Source organism: Medicago sativa, chromosome 1 (genome assembly GCF_051527215.1).
Source record: "Medicago sativa cultivar Bolivia chromosome 1, Bolivia_mono, whole genome shotgun sequence".
NCBI lineage: Eukaryota > Viridiplantae > Streptophyta > Magnoliopsida > Fabales > Fabaceae > Medicago > Medicago sativa.
In genome coordinates, this window is record NC_140749.1 from 57,498,183 (window position 1) to 57,522,842 (window position 24,660).

Below are 24,660 nucleotides of genomic sequence, written 5' to 3' on the forward strand. Positions count from 1 at the left end.
TGTTCTGCTGGCCTGGGTACATGTTTTATGCAGGCCTTGCTGCTGGCTGTAGCTAGTGCATTTTTTTCTTTGACAATTAGTACATTATTATCATCTCTAAAAATTGAGTATTTCATTTTTACAAAATGCCAAACTCGTCTGTGATGAGAATCAAACAGAGAGGGTGACTTCTGTTTTGTGTCTTAGGTGCTGAATACAAGGACTTGCTAACCCAGTCCAGTTTAGGTGGATAAGTATTAAGTAGCAAAGATGGGTGTATTTATCATGGTAGGAATTGTCTTATGTGATTGTATGAGTTTTAATCAAGGTAGTGTGGTGTTGATTTTGTATCATATTTTGTCCTTTTAATTGTATTATTGAAATTGCAGTGCACCTGGAACGTTGAAGTTGAACTTTATGTCACTCATTTGATTGTATTATTGTCGATTTGAATGTAATTCATTGACAATGTCTACTTTAAAATGTAATATTTGGCACATAACAAATCAACATTGGTAATTTGTGAAGTTTAGCATTGATTTGTATTTTTTAGTGTAATTTTTTAATTAAAAACTTTAAATAACCGGGCTAGCCCGAAAGCCCGTAGCCCGCAAAGGGACGAGCTTGGACAATTTTTTTTGAGCCCGTTTATCTTCCGGGCCTTTTTGGCCCGGCCCGCAAAAGCCCGAGCCCGTCATGGGCCGGCCCGACGCGGGCCGGGTAGCCCGTTTTGACAGCTCTACTCCCCAACGATGTGTTTAGAGGCAAAAACATAAAATTTAGAGGCGCGAGAGGAATAAAGGGAAATATAAAAGCAAATTTCTTTAGTCTATTTATCAAAATGTAAACTTGAGAATTTTAAATATTGAAGTATTAAAGATTAAAAATATCAAAGTCCTATAATGATCATGAACACATAAACACAAATGTGGAGTGCTCGTTCCATGAATATTGGAAATTGTTGATTGAAAAATATATTGAAAATTTCTCATCCCACATTTTTTGTTTCTCACGCGTCCTCTGTAAATCTAAACATTTCTTTCAATTTTCAAATTCAACAATTCGTACGGGCCTTTTTTTTCGGTAACTAGCTAAGTTCAATAAATTAGTCACAATCGTCCTCGTGAACTTGACTCAGTTGGTATGAACAATGCGTAATATATGTAAGGTCTGAGGTTCGAACCTCGGCCACCACAAAAAAAAAATTAATCACAATTGTTTTTCCCACGATTCAACTGTGGTTAAAGTGATGTGACTATTTTTTGCAACGTGACTATTTTTTTTTCTTTAAAAATATCAGGAAAACTCATTTCATATTTTAGAGTATGAAAATCAGAAGGCTTTTTTTTGGAATTTTGAAAAAGGTGAGAGAAGCATGAAATGTGAGAAAAGAAATTCACAAATATACTACTTACTTTTGCAATTTTTTTGAATTTGTAAAAAAATTAAATATTTTCAGATAAAAAATTATTTAAAAAATAAAAAAAATATGGAATTTAAATTCAGTTTTTATTTCAATTTAAATAAATAAACACTTAAAAGTTATTCAAAAATAAAAACCTTATTTTTGGAATTTCCCATAATTTTTTTTTTATGGAAGCAACAGAGAAGGGTTCCACTTGTGTAACGTTGACCATTTTATGTTATATAACATTGTCTAATCAGGGTGTGCCACGTGGTATACTTTTTTTTAAAAAAAAAAAAAAATTCAATTAAAGCTGAAGGGGAAACACGTGAGAGTAACCGGTGAAAAACGCATTCCTCTTCTCTTCTCCCCCTACGGCCTCATAATCCACCACCCACCATCAACTTTTCTCCGCCACTGCCGACACCTTCCTCCACCGCCGTCGACCACCGTTCCTCTTCTCTTTCTCCCCTGGGACATAAAAAACAAAAAAAAGAGGGAGTAGACTAAAGTTGATCACTGGCCTTATAATGCTTGGCTGGTATTAATTCAGTTGATTTTGTTCCCTCTCACACTCCGCCAGACGCTACCCTTCCTCCGCCGTTGTCTCTCCCCGCGCACGCTGATCCATTTCGAATAATCGTAAGTTAATTTTGGAATTTTAACTTCAAAAGTCGAACAGTTCAAACTTTATAAGTAATTTTATTGTTTCGGCGGATTTTTATTTGACTGTTTGTTGATTAACAATCGCTTAATTTCAATTCAATTTTGATTATTGTTATTATTAATACTGCTGCATTGTTCTTATTATATCATGGTAAGTCAGTATCTATGAAGCACGGATGGGGACACTGGATACGGACACCGACACGTACACTGATACTTATTTGAGAAAATCACATAATTCAGCATAATTATATGCGTTGATGTCGTGTTGTTGCCAGACACGTGACATGCCTGATCCGAGGAGCGTCGTGCTTTATAAGTCAGTATTGATTAAAATGTGCTTTTTATGCGGTGCCTTACTTTGTGCTAGGTATGATTTGGTCCTGAGTACGCATGAGTTCAACGCGTTACAAAATACCGCGGTTAATGATGAACATATATTGCTTTGGAAGGAATCTCGCCACCGCATCATGCTGTTTGCCGCCCGTGCAACTTCCAGCACAAAAGTATGGCATAAGTTACTTATCTTCTAGGTTGTTGCTTGATATATATAAGGTGCTGACTATCTTGTATGTTGCAATGCAGGGAAGCCCATTTTTGGTATGTTTTACCTCATGAGGTAAAGTGTACAAACCTATTGAATCGATATTTTGAAATATTATCACCTTGTGAGAAAGAAAATGTACTTCGCATGCGTGGGGAGGAGCTCCAGAAAAGTGCTCTCTTAGCTCGTGCATTGGTTCGCACTACAATAGCAAGATGTATGTTTTGAAGTTCTAATACTTACTTTCTTATTGTTTTTTATTTCATTTGTATGACATTGTTACTATATTATTTGAAATGGAGGAGTGTCTCAGGTGTTTTATGTGATGCTAAAGTACTGCTTAAGTTGAAGGAAAAATGTTGTACGGGATAGAGTGTCGGGCGGTAAAGAACCAACACCAACATAAAGTAAGCGTGGCAGATATGAGGATGTTGTGTTGGATGTGTGGCAAGACTTGACGGGATATAATTAGAAATAATGACATTAGAGAGAGAGAGAGAGAGAGTTGGGGTAGCACCTACACGAGAAAAGATGGTAGAAACTAGATTTAGGTGGTTTAGGCATGTAGAGAGGTGACCTATGGATTCTTTAGTAAGGAGAGTAGATCAAATGAAGGCGAATCAGATCAAGAGAGGTAGGGGTAGACCTAGAAAAACTATAAGAGAAACTATTAGGAAGGATCTAGAGATAAATGAGTTAGAGAAAAACATGGTTTTTGATGGAACACTATGGAGTTGTTTGATTCATGTAGCCGACCCCACTTAGTGGGAAAAGACTTGGTTGTTGCTGTTACTATATTATCTACTATTAACCAAGCAGATTTTATTTCTGAAGATTTTGTTTGCAAATCATATTCATATATACATGTTCAGCCAGATTTTAGTATTGATTGGACCAAAAACGTGTGGTTTCGTTTAGTGGTTGATACTATCATAGCAACTAGCGAGATTTGGTTTTCCAAATTTTGCTAATATTTTTTGATTACTTATTTTTTTCTCTTTGTACTTTTTTATTTTTTTTGTAATCGGTGTTGTTTTGAGCATTGGTATATATAATGGAAAATCCATACACTATTATATCAATGTCCTGTACCTCAATGGCAATTGTGAGGATCGCTGACAGATACCAGAAAGTCTCGCACACAAATTAGGTAATTGAAATGCAATTTTATTAAGAACAAGATTCTGAACAACAATTCAGAACCAATACAACAGATTACAGGAAATGAATGAAAATACGACCCAATAGGAAATTCGAGAATGCCTATGCTCTTGCAAGTGTAACTGTTTTCCAGCCCGCCCTTTATCCTTCTCCACAGTGACTCAAATAACCCCCCACTCTGCCCTCCCTGTAATCGCTCTCTCAACTGCTTCCTCGGCATAAAGTTGTAACTCCTATCCCCTTGGGAGTTTTGATCAAGCACTTTACATCTCTTCGTCCTCCTCTCATAGACTTTATAATTTTGGGACCTGGTCTCAGGCCCATAACATGTTGATGTTGTTTCCCTTTTCTTCTGGAACCAATCACATTATGTAACTCCTTACCTTTACAACTTTTAACATAATTTGTTTGAATATGTTTTCTCTGATATACATATAGCCTGCTTGTTTGGTGGAACATCTGTTATCTGTATATTGTTCATGTTCTTGTATCATTTGGTTTTGATTCTTTCTATATCGCAACAGAGGTCACGTGTCTAAACAAATTTTTTTGCTGCTAGACCAGACAAATTGTCAAATTGATCCAAAATCCTTGAAGTTTAGGAAGAACGATTATGGCAAACCTGAGGTGTGTTTTTCTATTCTTAGATATTACTTGTCTCTAACTCTGAAAGATTGCACTTTTATCTTATGTATTGTTCATTGAGTTTTTTTTTGTGATGAGTCAAAAGTTTTAAGTAGCATATTTGAATAGGTAGACTGGCAATACGCTGACGATCGGAGCCTACCACCACTACATTTTAATATCTCACACACTTCTTCTTTGATAGCATGTGGAGTAACTGTCGGCTCACCGGTATGTATTTTATATTGTTATAGAAATGATGTTTATTTTTTTGTCATTATATTATATTCTGTTCGAGTTTTTAGATTTATTATTTTTGTTGTCATTTTTCCTGCTCAAGACTATTGTCTCTGAACATATTTAACTTGTGTTTTCATTGTAGATTGGAATTGATGTGGAAGAGAAGCAAAGGAGGTTAAAGAATGACATTTTAGCCTTTGCTCGTCGATACTTTTCTCCACATGAAGTAGAAATGCTAGCTCACATTGTAGATCCTGAGCTTCGGCGTCAGGAGTTTATTAAATTATGGACTCTGAAGGTTTGTTACATTATTGAATTTCGCTGCGCTATTGGGTTGATTTTTACTACTCAGTTAGGATTGAGAGTTGGGTTAGAAACCAACTTGACTCTTTTTTGTCAGAAGCACAAATGTGACTCATTGAACTACTAACTGGAGAAAATTTGAGTGTTTTTTTGGTTAGTTCGTATCATTGATTTTTCTCTTTGAGCATTACTTATTTTTTTATGATACTAGAAATATTTGCAAAACATAAATGATGTGATATAAAACTTCTCAATGGGTAAGGATGTATATTAGTAAAATGCTTTTTTAAGTGTCTAATAGTTTGTTTTTTCTATTTGTTAGCTCTAGTCTTTAGTGGTTCTTTGTTTTATGTATGAGTTCCTTATTTTTGTGCGATCAATCAAATGTTGAGTAGTAAGCATATATTTCCTTTGGTACTTACCTGCTTTATGATAATTGTAATTATAATGTGACTAGGGAGCATAAGTAGGTTGAGAATTCAACCATTCTTTTTCTTCCTATTCTGCAGCTTCACTTACAGAGACATTTGCCATTTATAGGAGGCATATGTAAAAGCACTGGGAAGGGGCTTCTCAGCATCTCCTTTTAATACTTTCACTATTCGATTAAGAGACCATGTGAAAGGAGGTATCCATGTTCCACCCCATGTGATTTCTAAGGTATGTTTCTTGCAAAGTTGGTTACATATTTATGTTGGTGAACTACTGGGGTGGCTACTGTCATACGGGCATGCCCTAAATATTCGGGCTGAAATCGCAGTATAGTGAACAAATCCTTGTGTTAGTACCATGCGAGTTATTTGATTTTGTCTGCTTCAAGAGTTTATTTTGCTGACAGGAAGCTGAAATTACCGTTGAGCCTTCTGGTGACCTGAAGAATCTCTCAAGCAATTGGCATTTTGTGCTTTTAGAGTTAATTGGTTCTCATTATGCCGCCGTTTGCATAGAAAAGGACAACACCAATGCAGGTAGCATGCCTTTTCTTTTGTCGTCATAAGAGTATATTGCTGAAATGGTAGTTACACAGTACTTTCATAACTGCACATGCTGTCGGTGCCACATGTTAAACTATTTTCTGGTATCAAAATGCAGCAACAATTGTTGTGGTCATTTTTAGATTCAACAATTGTATCACTACCACAAAAAAGATTCAACAATTGTATGAGTAACATTATTTTTTGAACTAGTAGTTTGAGCAATTTGAGTAGCTGATAATGGCTCATGTATGTGGTTTGTAGACAAAGGGAGCATTCCAGTAAATCTGATTATACGGAAAACAATCCCATTTGTTGAAGATGAATGTATTTCCGGAACAGACTCTGCGGAAGTCATTGGGGGCTTGAGTAAACTGCTAGTGTGTTGATTAGTGATTCCATAATAAAATGGAAGTTTCAACAACGACATTACATTTTAGAATCAGTTTTCTAATTTATTTTAAAGCTCCATTTTTTATACTGTCTTAGATGCTGATATCTACTGAAACATTGGAGCATAATGTACTTCCTTTTCCCCATTTACCTCTGCAGTGGTTGTTGCACGTGCAGGAAATAACCAATTTGTAATGTAATAATCCATTACATTATTTGAATGATTTAAGCATCTTGCTTATACTAAGATTAGGCATCTTGTTTATAATATGTTCAAAAAATTACACCTTTTTTTGCATTCGATGTTATCTTAAGAGTCCATAAAACATAAATTTAACCCTTTCTATTACTTCAAAAATGCTGCAAGTTCAACAGAGTCTCTAAAGTTATACCGTACTCTTGCGTTGACACTTGAATCATTTCAAGTCATGTTTTTTCCCGTTTTAAAACTATGCACCTCACTCATTCTTCCTTCTCTGTCCTTTTCTATCTACAACTTGCACCGATTCTAACATTTGAGTTAATCACATCTTCTTCTACAGTTAATTACACTTTTAATATTTTTGTATTTTATTGGAAAAATTATTTTTGGGGCCCTTATTTTATTTCTCAATAAAACTAAAAAATCACATATGTTGCAACAACATCAACAATAAGATTTTGAAATTTCTCCATAGTTCCAACCAAGTTGTAAACCTCATCAAAGATCTGGGTTTCACGTTCAAAAAGAAAACCCAAAAAATATAGATATTTTCATAGCCGACGTTTTCACCAAAACCCGGATATAAATTCCCGTTATAATGGTAGTTATAAAAACGTAAAACTCATTCCATTTTCACCAAGTATCTAGCGGTAGTAGCGATGTGAGAACAAAAAAAATACTCCCTCCGTTTCAAAATGAGTGTCGCTTTAGCCAAAAAAATTTGTTTCAAAATGAGTGTCGCTTTCAGTTTCCAATGCAATAATAACTTTTTCTTTTCAATTGTACCCTTCAATTAATACTCTGCACACTACTTCCAAAATATTACTTTTAAAACTAACCAATAGTTAATAAGGATAATTTGGTAAAATAACTATTCTCTTTCTTTTAATCATTGCATTTCTTAATATGTGTGTAAACACCTAAAACGACACTCATTTTGAAACGGAGGGAGTATGATTAAAGCCTATTTTGGATAGTTGGGTGCACTTTTGTCAAAATCTCCACGTATCACATTTTCTTAGGGTTTATATTGAGAATTTGGGGATTTTACTTTTTGAGTTTAGAAGATGATGGAGGTGAACATAATACTGAGATTATTTGGATATGCATTTCGGTAGACATTTTTTTTATTGGTTTAGGAAGAAAACGATGAAGATATGAAGATGTTCATATATTTTGAGTTTCATTATGTTTGATAAAAAATATTTTTAAAAATTAAAATTATCCTATGTTGCATGCCAACTTAGCGTGTTTTTAATTAAAAAAATGGAAAAAGGGACTTTATGTGTTCGTATTTAAAATATATAGGACTTCAACAGGAGAGAAAATTGATGTAAAATTTTTCCTACATGTCATAAAACTATGTACACGTGAGTATATATAGGATCGTTTCCACAGGGAGTTACGTTTATTATAAGCATTTTCACAATAGTTCACATTAAGGGTTTGGATATAATTTGTTTGTTTGTAACACTATATCCATAGATTACAAAAGTAAAAACGAGAGGGTATCGAACTATTTCGCTTGCGGTATAAGATAACGAGCAAGCATAACAGCAGCAATCTCTCGATCGATTAACAGATTCTAGCTTTATAACCAATATTATTACAATCATTTCTACAACATCCTTCGTGTCCAAAGCGACATCGTTATTTCCAAGTTAGCGTTTAAACATTCGTGTCCAAATTCCTTAAACGATAACAAAGTCGATCGGATAACTTAATCGACCGTGTCCAGCCTGATTAAGTATCCGAAAGCATTAAAATCTTGATTAAAAGTAATTATCAAAGGTTTACAAACTTGTCAAGAGTGATATAACATAAGATAGATTGTTATTCTAGTTCTAGATTCAAGAGTTTGTATCCAAATCATCTTGAATCTCTTTGAAAGCATTAAAAGCAAGAATAACAACAATATTGAATCATTAAGCTAGAACCTTATATATTAAAAGATCAAAAGATTACATAATAGCTTGGTTGTTACCTCAATACTACAAAGAAGGTGATAGTTACACATAGACATGTAAACAAATGCAAGGAATGAAGGAAAGATGAAGATTCCATGCCAAGATCCTTGATGTCTCAATGAATCTAGGGTTGAATCTACTCCTTAATCACTTGCTTTGTGTTTCTCTCTATGAAATAGCTCTAACCTCTCTCTAGAAATGTATAAAATGTTTCAATGGAATAGTGAATAGTCCTAGAGAGAGGGAAAACTTGTATTTAAATGGGCTGAAAACGTGTAATCTCGCTTAAGCGAGATACATCTCGCTCAAGCGAGAATCCTAAATAACCAACCATGGCCAATGAAGTCTTGCCACGTAGCCCTGCTCCTTGATGAAGCTGCATCTCGCGTAAGCGAGGTTGCTTGAAACTTAAACCGCCTTAGAATCCTGCTTGAGCGACATGGAAGCGAGATAGAAAGCGAGATGCTCATCTGTTCCCTGGAGAAATCTCGCGTAAGCGAGATGATCTCGCGTAAGCGAGATTCTAAAATTGCACAAGCGACCTGGAAGCGAGTTGTAAGCGAGTGTTGAGCTTCTCCCTGGAGGAATCTCGCTTAAGCGAGATGACCTCGCGTAAGCGAGATTTGCTTGGTTTACACACTTGAGTTTTGGTCCTTGCTTGTCATTTCCTGCATAAATTGGGTGGAATTAGGCATATAAAGCATAAATGGTATAATTACAACAATTGATTGCTTTTCCGTAGATAACTTGCATAACAAGTCACTAAAAATGCCTCTTTTAACACATGAAATATATTACTTTTGAGCACTTATCAAACTCTCCCCAACTTAGCTTTTTGTTTGTCCTCAAACAAAAGAATCAAAAAGGAAACTCACAAGGCTTTGGACAAGCTTTCTAGCACAATACCAAACAATTCAAATCAAATAAAAAATTTTCAAGTGGTGATTCAAATGTGAATACACCGGCAAGCATGAAGTTCTCCATTATTCTTAGCACAGCTATAAATGTGAAACAAGTCCTAAGCACAAAATACACATCATAAACTTCAAAACATAAACATAACTATCTATGAACCACACCTAACACACTTCTTTAAAAGTAAATGGAATACCAAGATAACAATGAGTAAGGTAATGAACACACATCCAACAATCATGCTAACATCCTATTTAAGTTAGGTGTTCATCCAAATATCGTCTCAAAAAGCATAAAAGCATGGATCAAAAGGTCTTGCAAGGGTTATAACTTGGCTGGGCTACAAAAGAAATGTCATATGTGGGGCAATTGATCAGAAAGCCTATCAAAGAGGAACATTCTTTGTAATACAACTTGAAATTCAAAATCTTCCCTACCAAAAATTACAACCTTTGATGATTAACAATCAAACCAATAACCTTGACAACTTATTCTATTTTTGATTTTTCTTTCTTTTTCTTCTTTTTCTTTTCTTTTCTTTTCAAATGTACAACTTTTTCTTTGATTCAATGTTGTCAGGTTATTTTACAACTTCACTAGAACTTAACATATAATGCCTCCTTTTTCTCCCCAACTTGAATACAACAAAACTCTAATTGAATGTTCCCCTATCCTAAGGCAAGGGACAAAGTACAAAAAGGTTAAGGGTTCAACAAAGTAAAATTATCAAAGTCCTATAAGATTCAACCATGAACTGGATTTTTGAAAAATTTCAGGCAAATTCAACAAGCATTGTGCTTATGAATATTGACAGTTCATGTTTGAGGACTTGATTCATTTGGCTCAGATTGGGGTATCAGATACTCACTCTTCTCACAGGTAGGCTTTATGTGGTCAAGTAGGTTACTCTCGATTCAAAAAGTGCCTTGATCCTTTCATGCTTTCAAACAGTTCAAAATAATTATCAGATTTAACATAACTAAAACAAGTTAGACGGTGATTATCGGTCTCCAGCATATATATACAACAGTTTGAAGTTACCTCACATTTAGGTTAAGTACTAAGTGGTTCATAAATATTTATGTTTATGACAAGAATTAAATGAGATACATTTTGTGCAAAGTACAAATTTCACATTCATAGTAAGACCTAGAACAACAGGAAACCAATACCTTGGCATTGCGCATTCTCACAATTCATATCATTATCACTCACCTCCTTTTGCTCAATAATTGCCTCCATGGAGCACTTTAAACTTTGATGTTCATGAGCAATTTTTCTTTTGACTAAACACAAGCAAGATTAAGCAAAAAAAATTTCATTTCATCCAAAGCACTAAGTTAAAAACCAAACAACAAGCTAAGCTATTTAACCCAAAACGAAATTAAAATTAAACCAAAGTATTGAACACCCAAAACCGTGCTCAAAAAGTATAAATTCAAAAGCGATAAATTGTTCCAGCATAAAATAAAAAACATACTAAAGAGTCAAAGCAAACTAAAAAGTCAAAGCAAACTAAGCATCACTAAAAATCCAAAAGATAAAAGATGCGGGTCAGTGTGCCGCATCATCATCACCCATGTCATCAGATGGATGGAAAGTGGCTGTCCTCTCTGGATCATCATCAACACCATGATCAGCACCCGCTCCACTGCCCCCTCCTGGGTAAATTGGCCTGTCCCCAGGCCACATGCAAGAGTCAATGAATTGTGTAGGTGTGAATGCAAAACATCTCGGGTCCATATGAGCATCGTAGAGATGCGAGTAGATCCCCTGGTTGCTGCGAAAAACAGCTGCCATCTGGCTCATCATGTGCATATCTCTCTGCTCCTGTGCTTGAGCTAACTGAAAGGCTTGCTGCTGCTGTGCCTGAGCTCTCTCAACTGCTCGCTGCTCATACTGAGCCATATATGCCTGAAAAGATGAAAAATCAAAAGTACCGAACTGTTGAGGTGCATCCTGCTGTGGCATGCTCTGATAAGGATCATCCTGCTCCTGATCGTCCTGGTGAGGATCATCCTCAGGTGGAGGGATAGGTGGAGGAACAGTAGAGGAGGAGGGCAATGGCTTAATTGCAGCTTTCTTGATGTAGCCCCTAATGTATCGATCATCAATAGGAGAAACCAGCTCTTCTAAAAAAGGTTCGGTGACTGGCACCTCATGATGCTTCAGCAATCCCATAATAAAACCGGGAAAAGCAAGTCTAGTCTCTGGTCCCGCTACACCACCGAGAGCTACATGCTTCAGCTCTCTTGAAATAATCGAAGCCAGATCCACCGGCCTTCCTTTGCAAATATGCCAAATCAGAGGAGGTATCACTTTCTTTGGAGTTGTGGTGACATGGCTTTTTGGCCAGACATTATGAACTAAAAACTTAAACAGAATCCCAGCTTTTGGCCTCATATCAGTGAAGGCCGCCAAATTGCGGTTACCCGCTTTGGACTCAATATATGTCCTACCCGGTAGCAAAATCTCCCTCTCAATCTTACCAAGATTCCAATCAGCAGCTCTCTCTCTTTCCCCATAAGGACACAAGGCAGGTGTGTCAGGGTCATCAGACTCAGGTAAGGTGTAAGGGTTGCCTAAGTATTCATTAATGGCATCCCTATCGAAGCGGATGGTCTTTCCTCTAACCATGGTGGTGTAAGAAAACGCAGCATGCATTTCCTTAGCATCACAATCTGGTAAAGAATTGGCATAGAACTCTCTTAAAAGGTCCAGGTTGATTTTTGGGTAGGGGTTAATGAGTTTCTCCCACTTTCTCTCAGTGAACACAGCTGCAATGTCCGCATACTCACCCTCAGGGTTAATCCGGAAAATTTTGTCATGCCAAGTTTTCTCTTTTTTCAGCTCGAGAAACCTGGCATAGGTTTTGTTTGAAGTGTAAATGGTACGGTCCGGGTTTCTGGGTAAGGGTGCAGGACGGTCTACAACACCGGATGAGGAAGCAGTGGTTTTTCGTTTCTTGGTTGGTTGATTTTTGGGTGCCATCTGCAAAACAACCAGCAAAACCATATACAGTATAGAACAATAATCAGCACATGTATGGAATCAAAAAGGTTAAGGCAGATAGACTTTAAAAACAGAGGTACAGAACAATCTCGCTTGTGCCTCGCTTGAGCGAGTTGCAAGCGAGATTTTTCCAGATTTCACATGAAGACTCGCTTACGCGAGATTTTTGGTAAAGAATCTCGCTTGAGCGAGATTGTTCTGCACCTGCGAAAAATGACCCATTTCCAGCATAACACAACCAAAAACACAAAATTTTCAACAAAATTCAACCTCAATCCTCTTCTAACCAAACCAATTCATGAAAAGGAACCAAAATCAAGACTTGTGTTCAACATTCAATCAAAACCCTTATTTTTCAAAGATTTCAAAATGGGTTAAAATATACAAAATTGAATGTTGAAATAAATCAGTGATGATTTTGATTCATTTGCATTGTTATGAACCTAAGGAAACAGTCTCTAAACACACCAAAGTCACTAACCCTAACCCTAGCCAATTCTACACATGTTCAAGAACATAAAATTTTTAAAATAAAAACAGAGTAAAGGCATGGGTTCAAACCTGTTAGTGATGATGAATGCTGTAAGATGAATGGAATGGATGCAATGGAATGCTTGAATTGAAGTTTGTGTTTATGTGTGTGAGAGAAGAGAGAAAAAGAAATTTTGATGGAAGAAAGAAAGAAACCGTAACAAAAGGCAATGAGTGGGTGTGTGGTTAAGGGGAGTTATGGCAAATGTTGGGAACCGTTATAAACCATCTCGCTTGCGCGAGATTAACTCGCTTACGCGAGATTTCTCCAGTAACCAACAATTCAAAAATGCACCAATCTCGCTTAAGCGAGATTAACTTCGCTTGAGCGAGATTTACCCAGATATGCTTCTTACTTTGCTTTGCAATGCTCATGATATTCTACATGCTATAAAACATAAAAATACTTACAAAACTGGGTGTGCCTCCCAGCAAGAGCTTGTTTTACGTCCTGAGCTTGACGCATTTTGAAGAAATCATGGTTCGATTAGTGAAATCGTCGTCAAACACCGATCAATTTCACCACCGAAGTAGGGCTTAAGTCTCTGCTCATTCACAGTCCAGTTGGCTTTTGTGACGGGATCCTCAAGCTCAACAGCTCCATATGGTTTGACCTCTTTAACCATGAAAGGTCCGGACCACTTAGACTTCAATTTGCCCGGAAACAGTCTTAGTCTTGAATTGAAAAGTAACACCATTTGCCCCGGCATGAATTGTCTCAGAATGATCTTCTTGTCATGATACTTCTTGGTCCTTTCTTTGTAGAGCTTTGAAGATTCATAAGCTTGATTTCTCAATTCTTCAAGCTCATGCATTTGAACTTTTCTTCTTTCACCGGCCTTCTCTTGATCAAAGTTTAGGAACTTCACTACCGTCTTGCTATCGGCTTTAGGCGATGCCACGGCTTCCACCCACTTTGAAACATAATCAACAGCTACCAAGATGTACTCATTTGAATATGATGAAGGAAAAGGGCCAACAAAATCTATACCCCAACAATCAAACACTTCCACTTCAAGGATGAGTTGTAGAGGCATCTCATTTCTCTTTGACATTGATCCGGTTCTTTGGCATTCATCACAATGCTTGCAATGTGTATTGGCATCTTTGAATAGAGTTGGCCAATAGAACCCGGATTGAAGTACCTTTGCGGCTGTTCTCTCCCCGTTGAAGTGACCTCCATAGGGCGAATTATGACATTGCCATAGGATCTTCTTTGCCTCTTCATCATCCACACACCTACGCAAGAGATTGTCCGCTCCAATTTTGAACAAATAAGGCTCATCCCACACAAAGTGGTTAGCATCATGGAGGAACTTCTTGCGTTGTTGCCATTCAAAATCTTCGGGAATGAACCCGGTTGCTTTGTAGTTCACCAAGTCGGCAAACCACGGTCTCACATTGATTGCTAGCAACCGTTCATCTGGAAATTCTTCACGAACCTCTGGTTCATTCTTGGTTACCTCATTGTTTGTCAACCTTGAAAGGTGATCAGCTACAAGATTCTCCGTGCCTTTCTTATCCTTGATCTCTAAGTCAAACTCTTGAAGCAACAACATCCAACGGATGAGCCTTGGCTTTGAGTAGGACTTAGTAAAGAGATACTTGATAGCTGCATGGTCAGTATAAACAACAATTTTGGAACCTACAAAGTAAGAACGAAATTTCTCCATTGCATAAACTATTGCAAGTAACTCTTTTTCAGTTGTGGCATAATTGATTTGTGCCTCATTTAAAACCTTACTTGCATAGTGAATAGCATGAAAAATTTTGTCCTTACGTTGACCCAATACCGCACCAACAGCATAATCACTTGCATCACACATTAATTCAAAATTTAAGTCCCAATTAGGAGCAATGATTATTGGTGCGGTGGTCAACTTTTCTTTTAAAGATTCAAATGCATCAAGACATTCATTATCAAAAACAAAAGACTTATCTTTGTTGAGCAAGTTGCTCATAGGCTTTGCGATCTTTGAGAAGTCTTTGATGAACCTCCGGTAAAACCCGGCATGACCAAGAAAACTCCGAACACCTTTGACATTCATCGGTGGTGGAAGCTTTCCAATAACATCGACCTTTGCTTGGTCTACCTCAATACCCTTAGCAGAAATCTTATGACCAAGGACAATACCCTCGGTAACCATGAAGTGACATTTCTCCCAATTGAGCACCAAGCTAGTTTCAATACACCGCTTCAGCACGGTATCCAAGCTATTCAAACACATATCAAATGACGAACCGAAAACTGAGAAATCATCCATGAACACCTCCATGCATTTACCAATAAGTTTGGAGAAGATTGCTTGAACACACCGTTGAAAATTTGCGGATGCATTACACAAGCCAAATGGCATTCTTCGATAAGCAAAAATACCAAAGGGGCAAGTGAAAGCCGTCTTCTCGTGATCATCTGGGTTCATGGCGATTTGATTGTAACCGGAGTAACCATCTAGGAAGCAATAAAAGGATTGACCGGAGAGTCTTTCAAGCATTTGATCCATGAAGGGCAAGGGGAAGTGATCCTTCCTTGTTGCTTGATTGAGTCTTCTATAATCTATACACATCCTCCATCCGGTGACGGTTCTAGTTGGGATCAACTCATCTTTATCATTAGTGATCACCATCATTCCTCCTTTCTTGGGAACTACTTGAACCGGGCTTACCCAAGCACTATCCGAGATAGGATAGATCATGCCGGCTTCAAGTAACTTCACTACTTCCTTTCGCACCACCTCTTTCATGTTTGGATTTAAGCGGCGTTGTGGTTGTGCTACCGGCTTGAAGTTTTCTTCCATCATAATCTTGTGCATACAATAAGATGGACTTATCCCTTTCAAGTCGGATAATTTCCACCCTATCGCTTCCTTGTTGGCCTTGAGAACCTCTACCAACTTTGTTTCTTCATCGATGGACAAGGAGCTACTAATGATCACCGGTTTTGTACCATCTTTCTCAAGAAAAACATATTTCAAATTAGATGGTAAAACATTTAATTCTACCTTGGTGTCATCAACTTTCGCTTCTTCCTTGGATTCTTCTTTCAAATCTTCAAGAATGGCTTGATTAGGAAGAACCTCCTTCAAGGAATCTAGCTCCTTCAAACACTCTTCAATGGCACTTGCTTCGTCTTCATCAATAGCATTGAGTGCGTCCACCAAAGCACTCTCAAGGGGTGTTCTATTGTGCAATTGCTTCCGAGTAGTCAAGATGACTTCTTTGGTTGCATCCATTTTGAAACATGCACCCTTGTCTTTCGAGTACTTCAAAGCTTCTCGGATGTTGAAGGTAACCTCTTCATCATTTACCTTAACCTTCATGATATTATCATCAAGATCAATCATCATCCGAGCCGTTTGCATGAAATTCCTTCCCATTAAGATAGGCACATCCTCATCTTCTTCGACATCCATAACCACAAAGTCAGCCGGAAAAATAAATTTGTCCACTTTTACAAGAACATCTTCGGCCATACCTAGTGGTTTTGCAAAGGATTTGTCGGCCAATTGCAACATCATCCTAGTCCGCTTTATACAAAGGTCACCAACTCTTTTGGCAACGGACAAAGGCATGAGATTGATGCTTGATCCAAGATCAAGTAGTGCTTTACCTACATGTGTTGTGCCAATAGCTACCGGTAGAGTAACTCTTCCCGGATCTTGCTCTTTCTTAGGCAACGTTCTTTGAATAATAGCACTACAATTGGCATCAATTTGGATCGTCTCTTCATCGTTGACTCTTCTTTTCTTGGAAAGGATATCTTTCATGAACTTCGCATAGACCGGCATTTGCTCCAAGGCTTCTGAGAATGGTATATCAATTTGCAACTTCTTGAAGAGTTCAAGAAACCTTGCGTATTGCCGCTCTTTGTCTTTCTTCGATGGAGCATGTGGGTATGGTAAGCGTTGAGCTACCACTTGCTTCTCAACTTCTTGTTTCTTCCCTTTATCTCTCCCCACATCTTTCATCTTCCTCTCCATCTCCTCTTGTTCCACTAGATCTCTTTTTTGATTTTTTTCTTTTTCAACTAATTCTTCTTTATTCTTTATATACACTTCCTTCTCTATCTCTACACTATCCTCCTCGAACATCTCTTTGTCCTCCTCGTTAACAACTTCATCTTCCTTCTTTTCAACAACAACATCATCACCTACCCCTCTACCTACTACTCTACCACTCCTTGTAGCAATAGCTTTTGACTGTTATGCCTTGTGATGCTCCTTAGGATTTGGTTGAGTGTTTGCGGTGAAAGTTCCCACTTGCGGAGGACCTTGAGCCATTTGTTGTGCTAACTGACCAACTTGCGTCTCAAGGCCTTTGATGGACGCGTCGGTGTTTTTCTGGTTAGCCATGGACATTTGCATGAATTGCTTCAAAACCTCCTCGGTGTTTTGGGAATTATTAGGTTGTTGGGGGTTATTTGGTGGTGGAAATTGGTATTGATTATTGAAAGGTTGTTGGAATTGAGGGAAAGGTTGTTGGTAGAAATTTGATTGCGGATATTGGTAGTTATTGTTGTAAGGTGCTCTCCACGGTCTCTGAAAGTTTTGAGTGGCCGGATATCTTCCTTGAAAATTGGAAGTACCCGGATTTTGGGATTGTTGTGAGGTTCCGGCTTGTTGTGGTTGGTTAGGCCTTTGTTGGTTTCCCACATAGTTGACATCTTCCTCTTCAAAAGAACCGGGTTCGGGACAATAGCCGGTGGGATGATCCCCCGTACAAAGTCCACAAGGATTGACTTGAGTGGTTCCTCCTTCTTGCTTGAGAGATTCAAGAATTTGTTTTGGCATAGCTCTCATCTCCTTTTGCATAGCTTCTATTTGTTGAGTGAGAAGCTTATTTTGAGCTAAGACCGCATCATTTGCTTCTAGTTCAAGGATACCGGCTTTCCTTTGTTGAGGATTCCGGTTGTGAGAAGATTTTCTTGTGTTGATAGCCATTTGGTTAATGATTTTGACAGCATCAGCTGGATTTTTCATAGCAATAGAACCTCCAGCACTTGCATCTAGCATCGTCTTGGACATGTCTTGTAGCCCTTGACGAAAAAGATATAGTTGCATTTGGCTATCAAAACCATGCTTTGGACAATTCCTTTGCAATGATTTATAGCGCTCCCAAGCTTCACAAAGAGACTCACTTTGGCCTTGAGCAAAAGTTGTAATTGAAGTTTTAGCCTCAAGATGCCTATCCTCCGGAAAGAACCTTTCTTGAAATGCTTTCTCTAGCTCACCCCAATTTTCCATCAAAGAAGTTGGTTGATCAAGATACCACTCCTTAGCCTTCCCGATCAAAGAATGAGGAAACAATTGCACAAACACACCCTCTTCCTCATCTTCCTTTGCACCAAGTGTACCGGCGATAACATAGAAGTTGGTTAAATGTTTATATGGATCATCATGATCCATACCGGTAAACTGGTTATGAGTTATCAAGTTTATCAACCTCGACTTCAGCTCAATTGATTTGGCATTACGATTGCCAAGATTAGCTAGCCTCCTCGGACTAACCCACATAGGTAGAGCATCATTATCATCTTCCTGAGCCATGACTACTTCTGGTTCACTCTTCGGAGATGAATGTGGTGAAGAATGTGAAGAATCACCAAGTGATATAGTATGCACCGAACCTGACGGAGAAGGAATAAAAAGTAAAGATTCCGGCTGAGCCAGTCTGGCTAATCTCTTAGCTTCCTTTGCTTGCTTCTTAAGTAACCTAGCAGTTTTCTCTATTTCTAGATCAAACTGAAGGTCTTCTTTAGAAACGGTACCTCGCATATACAAAGTTTACCAAGACTATACCAGGTGGTTAGCATCAAAAATAATGAATGATATAAGTGTATGAGTATATGCATGAAAGAATTTTGTGCAAAATTGACTTAACATGACAAAATTGTTTCAAAACTTATAATATAAAAATACGCTACTCCCCGACAACGGCGCCATTTTGATGTAAAATTTTTCCTACATGTCATAAAACTATGTACACGTGAGTATATATAGGATCGTTTCCACAGGGAGTTACGTTTATTATAAGCATTTTCACAATAGTTCACATTAAGGGTTTGGATATAATTTGTTTGTTTGTAACACTATATCCATAGATTACAAAAGTAAAAACGAGAGGGTATCGAACTATTTCGCTTGCGGTATAAGATAACGAGCAAGCATAACAGCAGCAATCTCTCGATCGATTAACAGATTCTAGCTTTATAACCAATATTATTATAATCATTTCTACAACATCCTTCGTGTCCAAAGCGACATCGTTATTTCCAAGTTAGCGTTTAAACATTCGTGTCCAAATTCCTTAAACGATTACAAAGTCGATCGGATAACTTAATCGACCGTGTCCAGTCTGATTAAGTATCCGAAAGCATTAAAATCTTGATTAAAAGTAATTATCAAAGGTTTACAAACTTGTCAAGAGTGATATAACATAAGATAGATTGTTATTCTAGTTCTAGATTCAAGAGTTTGTATCCAAATCATCTTGAATCTCTTTGAAAGCATTAAAAGCAAGAATAACAACAATATTGAATCATTAAGCTAGAACCTTATATATTAAAAGATCAAAAGATTACATAATAGCTTGGTTGTTACCTCAATACTACAAAGAAGGTGATAGTTACACATAGACATGTAAACTAATGCAAGGAATGAAGGAAAGATGAAGATTCCATGCCAAGATCCTTGATGTCTCAATGAATCTAGGGTTGAATCTACTCCTTAATCACTTGCTTTGTGTTTCTCTCTATGAAATAGCTCTAACCTCTCTCTAGAAATGTATAAAATGTTTCAATGGAATAGTGAATAGTCCTAGAGAAAGGGAAAACTTGTATTTAAATGGGCTGAAAACGTGTAATCTCGCTTAAGCGAGATACATCTCGCTCAAGCGAGAATCCTAAATAACCAACCATGGCCAATGAAGTCTTGCCACGTAGCCCTGCTCCTTGATGAAGTTGCATCTCGCGTAAGCGAGTTAGACCTCGCGTAAGCGAGGTTGCTTGAAACTTAAACCGCCTTAGAATCCTGCTTGAGCGACATGGAAGCGAGATGGAAAGCGAGATGCTCATCTGTTCCCTGGAGAAATCTCGCGTAAGCGAGATGATCTCGCGTAAGCGAGATTCTAAAATTGCACAAGCGACCTGGAAGCGAGTTGTAAGCGAGTGTTGAGCTTCTCCCTGGAGGAATCTCGCTTAAGCGAGATGACCTCGCGTAAGCGAGATTTGCTTGGTTTACACACTTGAGTTTTGGTCCTTGCTTGTCATTTCCTGCATAAATTGGGTGGAATTAGGCATATAAAGCATAAATGGTATAATTACAACAATTGATTGCTTTTCCGTAGATAACTTGCATAACAAGTCACTAAAAATGCCTCTTTTAACACATGAAATATATTACTTTTGAGCACTTATCAAAAATAATAATAAAAGAGTCAAATGTTATAAATAAATAAATAAGATGAAGGACCGCTGAAGTAATTTTGTCTATTTTATTCCTCTTTATGTGGTCATAGTTTGCTAACAGACCATTCCATTTATTGAATCTGTTAACTTAATATCTCCAATTCCATGACAACATTTGTTCTCCAATTTCTCACCTATTACCTTGCTAATGTAACTTAGTATCGTATTTTTGTATTGATACACCCAACGTTAACTAGGGATGGCAATTGGACCCAGACCCGATGGACACCCGCAAAAAGTACCTGCAATGGGTAGGGTAAAACCCCGCTTTTATGGGTATGGGCTTGGGTCCGGGTAATTACCCGCAAATTTAGATGGGTATGGGTGCGGGTAAGGGCACTATACTACCCAGTCCCGCAACCCGCATATACATATTTATATAATATAATAAATATTTTATTTATTTTTGGTGTACAATTATTTAATTTATTTAGCTATTTGAGCATAAACCTAAACCTAAAACTAATACGGTAATCATTTCATCCTTACCTTTATATAAGCTCACGAGCTACAAATTGATGATTATTTTAGCATGCACTTTTTTATTTGTATTTTGAATGTTTTTATTTTAATTTTCGAGGAATATTTTGGATGTTTTTTATTTGGCTATATACAACGATTTCTAATATTTTATGAGTTGCTTTAAAAAAAATTGGATCATAGTATTATTTCAATCGTGATGTTTTTTTATTGTTTTTTTTTATAATTAAAATGCGGGTAATGGGTACGGGTATGGGCACTTAGTTACTCATAGGGTATGGGAAAGGGCACAAAAGTTGTTACCCACGAGAGTACGGGCTCAGATACGGGTATTTTTTACAAACGCGGGTATGGGGAAGGGTACTAGAGTACCCTACCCATTAGGTACCCATTGCCATCCCTAACGTTAACTCTTAAGGCCTATGGAATACTTGCAATAAAAACATTTCATACTATAGTAGATAGATTTCAAATATATTGTAGAAAGATTTCACAACCAGTAGTAAAAACATTTTCAATTTTTCATATTAGTATAGAAAATCTAAAAACCCAACATTAACTCTAAGGCCTTTGGAATACATGCAATAAATTGGTATATGCTCTACCGCAAAATTTTCACCTGCATTGGCTAATTGTTCCTCGTTTCTCAACTCTTGATGCAGTCATCTATAAACTAAAAAATTCCACCAAAAAACAATTACTATAAACTGAAAAACACCTTATGAATTTTTCTTTACAACATCAATTGGACTGGTTATCTATTTGTGGGGTGGACAAAATTGGAGGTGATATTTCAGGTACCGGCGCAATTAAGGAGGTCTGGCAAGGGACTGGGGGAAGAAAGGTTGATCAGCCTCTCCTTTGTAGGACACTTCCAAAAGAATGATTTTAATGGAAATGAACAATAATCCTGATGAAATCTCTCCCCTGAATTTCTACAGAATTTTGCAGAAAAACTGAACTCTGTTTTTTCTAGAGTATCATAACCAACTCTTTGCGGACACAGCATTGTTGCACTATATGCTATGTCAGCAAACGATGAATGCCATCCACATAACTTTCAGCATGAATTGCAAATCATGTGTTATAATCGCATTCATCCTTTCAGTATTCAAACAATTATCAAGAATTAATCAACATATCTCATTTTAGTCCTCCTCGCTCACCAACAGCTACAATCAACTAACCTTGTTTTTTCTAGACATGTTTTGATGCCCGTCAAAATACATCGATAGTTTCATGAATATTTCTGTGCTGCAATGATTTTTCTTTACCAGTAGTCCTTGCAAGAACAGACTCCATTCTTGAAACGGTGAAAGCGAGTGGCATCTCTAACAATAAATTGGCGATCAACAATCTTACTAACCAACTTAAAGAACACATGACAATCCACACACACTCGCAGGTTTTTCATGACAGTAATATCTGTTCCAGGCCTAGTGTTCAACAGACCAAACGCAATTGCTAATTTTTCACTGTGCACGCCAGCACCAATTGACGGTTCTTCACTCTTACTATGACACTTGTGGTCTTTTCCATTAATATCCTTCACAAGATTTTCCAATTCATTCAACATTCTATATATTTCCTTGCTTTGGGGATGACTTGTATCCCCAGAGTAAAAAAGGTGCATTTTTCCTTTATATTCGACATAACTGCAACCGGGATCCTTTCTAAGCTTTCGATCCCTCATCATGACTCGAATTTTCAAAACCCCCTCTAAGTTTTTAGTATCAGAGTACAAATTCGACAACAAAACATAGTAACCTATATTTGTAGGTTCAAGCTCAATAACATGTTGAAAAGCCACTTCTGCTAATTCTACGTTTCTATGAATCTTGCAAGCACCAAGAAGTGCTCCCCAAACAGGACCATCCGGTTTCACCTTCATCGAGTCTATGAGATCCATTGCATCCTTCAGCCTACCAGCCCGACCCAAAAGATCAACCAAGCAGGAATAATGCTCGGGACCAGGCTGCAAACCATACTTCCTCTCCATCTCGTAAAAATACTCCAACCCTTTCTCAGTCAACCCAGCATGACTACAAGCTGAAAGAACACTCACAAAAACTGTTCGATCCGGCTTCACGCCTGACCTAACCATTACATCGAAAAGCTCCACCGCAGTCTCACCTTCCCCATGAATCCCATACCCACCTATAATAGCAGTCCAAGATACAACACTCTTACTCCTCTCATCCATACAATCAAAAACCTCACGAGCACGAACCAAATTACCACACCTAGCATACATATTAATCAAAGCATTCATCAAAAAAGAATTCGAACGAAACCCAAATCGATCAATTTCCTTTTCCACCTCCCTTCCAATTCCTTGCGCACCAAGATTTGCACAAGAACACAAAACACCAAGCAGTGTAACAGGATCAGGATTCACCCCACCCACCTTCCTCATTTCACGATAAATCTCCAAAACCCTCCGTGCGTGCCCATTTTGCGCGTACCCCGAAATCATCGCATTCCACGTAATCAAATCCTTAACCAAAATCTCATCAAACACCTTCCGCCCATACTCCACTTCACCACACTTAACATACATCGTCAAAAAACTATTCCCAACCGACAAATCATTCTCAAAACCAAACTTAAAACAACAACCATGTAAACAAAACCCAAGTCTTAACTTCTCCGGTACCATAATACCCGAAACCAAACCCAACATTGTAACCGAATTAACCAAAAACCGATTTTCACATAACATTTTCCGAAAAAGCTTAACCCCCTCAACAATCATCGTATTATTAGTGTACCCGGAAATCATGGCATTGTAAGAGATCGTAAGGTTTAGAGGACTTTCATCAAACACCTTGCGTGCAAGACAAGGAAGTGAGGTTTTGGAGTACATGTTGATGAGGGAAGAGTGGGTATATGGGTCGGGTTGTGACCCGGTTTTGAGGAGGTGGGAATGGAGCTGGGAACCGGTGAAGGGGAGGGAGAGGAGGGCGCAGGATTTGAGGAGAACAGGGAAGGTGAATGTGTTAGGGAAGAAGGATGAACGGAGCATGTGACGGTATACGGTTAATGCTTCCATGAATTTTCTTTGCTTTGAGAGTTCTCGGAGGTAACAGTTCCATGCTGTTGTTGGGTTTTGTTTTGATTCGCCGGGAATGGGTGGCGACGATGTAGAGTGACGGCGGTGGGAAGTGTTCATCAGTTGAACTTACAAAAATAACAGTATGGGCATCAAGATTGTCGGGTAATATATTAAAAAATGAATGTCACTTGTAATTTTATGTGTTAACACTCCATTTTTCATTTGATTTCGGATTTTACTAAGAAGTTAAATGTAAACAAGGTTTTTATATGTCTTGTGGTACAACTCAACTCGGACAATGTATAATAATCCCTAGGTCGAACCTTAAACACTTTATTTATGATGAATTTGAGTCATTGGTCTACTAGAGTAAAAAACAAATAAAGTTATTAGACATGAATTGTAAAGTTCCCTCCTTAAAGGTGAATTTGGGGATTATTCTTAGATAGTCACAAACCTAAATACAATTCTTTTAGGCACACTCACAAAATATAAATTCCACATCATATTCTTTTAATTATTTTAAAAAGTAATGATAAAGTTAACTTTATATTTTACGTTTATGTGAGTGTGTTTAAGCTTGTGTCCATAGTCTTGTGACTATGGAAGACTTGTTCGAATTTGAGTTAGACAATACCCGTACAGTATCAAGCTTGAACTCAAACAACAACTAATATTTACTAAAATATCAACACATTGATTCACTTCTCATAAGAATGAGAAACCCCATCTTCCACGTCATCT

At 37.6% G+C, this 24,660-nt stretch overlaps 2 protein-coding genes across 2 annotated transcripts; one reads left to right on the forward strand and one right to left on the reverse strand.

Moving 5' to 3' along the window:
- The first annotated feature begins 1,720 nt into the window (after nt 1-1,720).
- Nucleotides 1,721-6,647, forward strand: LOC146955703 (4'-phosphopantetheinyl transferase superfamily). The gene is made up of 9 exons (XM_085722768.1): nt 1,721-2,026; nt 2,421-2,556; nt 2,636-2,811; nt 4,315-4,382; nt 4,509-4,610; nt 4,762-4,917; nt 5,463-5,582; nt 5,761-5,890; nt 6,161-6,647. The coding sequence occupies exons 2-9, from the start codon at nt 2,444-2,446 to the stop codon at nt 6,283-6,285; spliced, it is 990 nt and encodes a 329-aa protein (XP_085578894.1). The 5' UTR covers nt 1,721-2,026; nt 2,421-2,443; the 3' UTR covers nt 6,286-6,647.
- Nucleotides 6,648-21,542: 14,895 nt separating this feature from the next.
- On the reverse strand, nt 21,543-24,156 carry LOC146955704 (putative pentatricopeptide repeat-containing protein At3g11460, mitochondrial). Its single transcript, XM_085722781.1, has one exon. It carries the CDS (start codon nt 24,031-24,033, stop codon nt 22,132-22,134), a length of 1,902 nt encoding a protein of 633 aa, XP_085578907.1. The 5' UTR covers nt 24,034-24,156; the 3' UTR covers nt 21,543-22,131.
- Between the last annotated feature and the right edge of the window lie 504 nt (nt 24,157-24,660).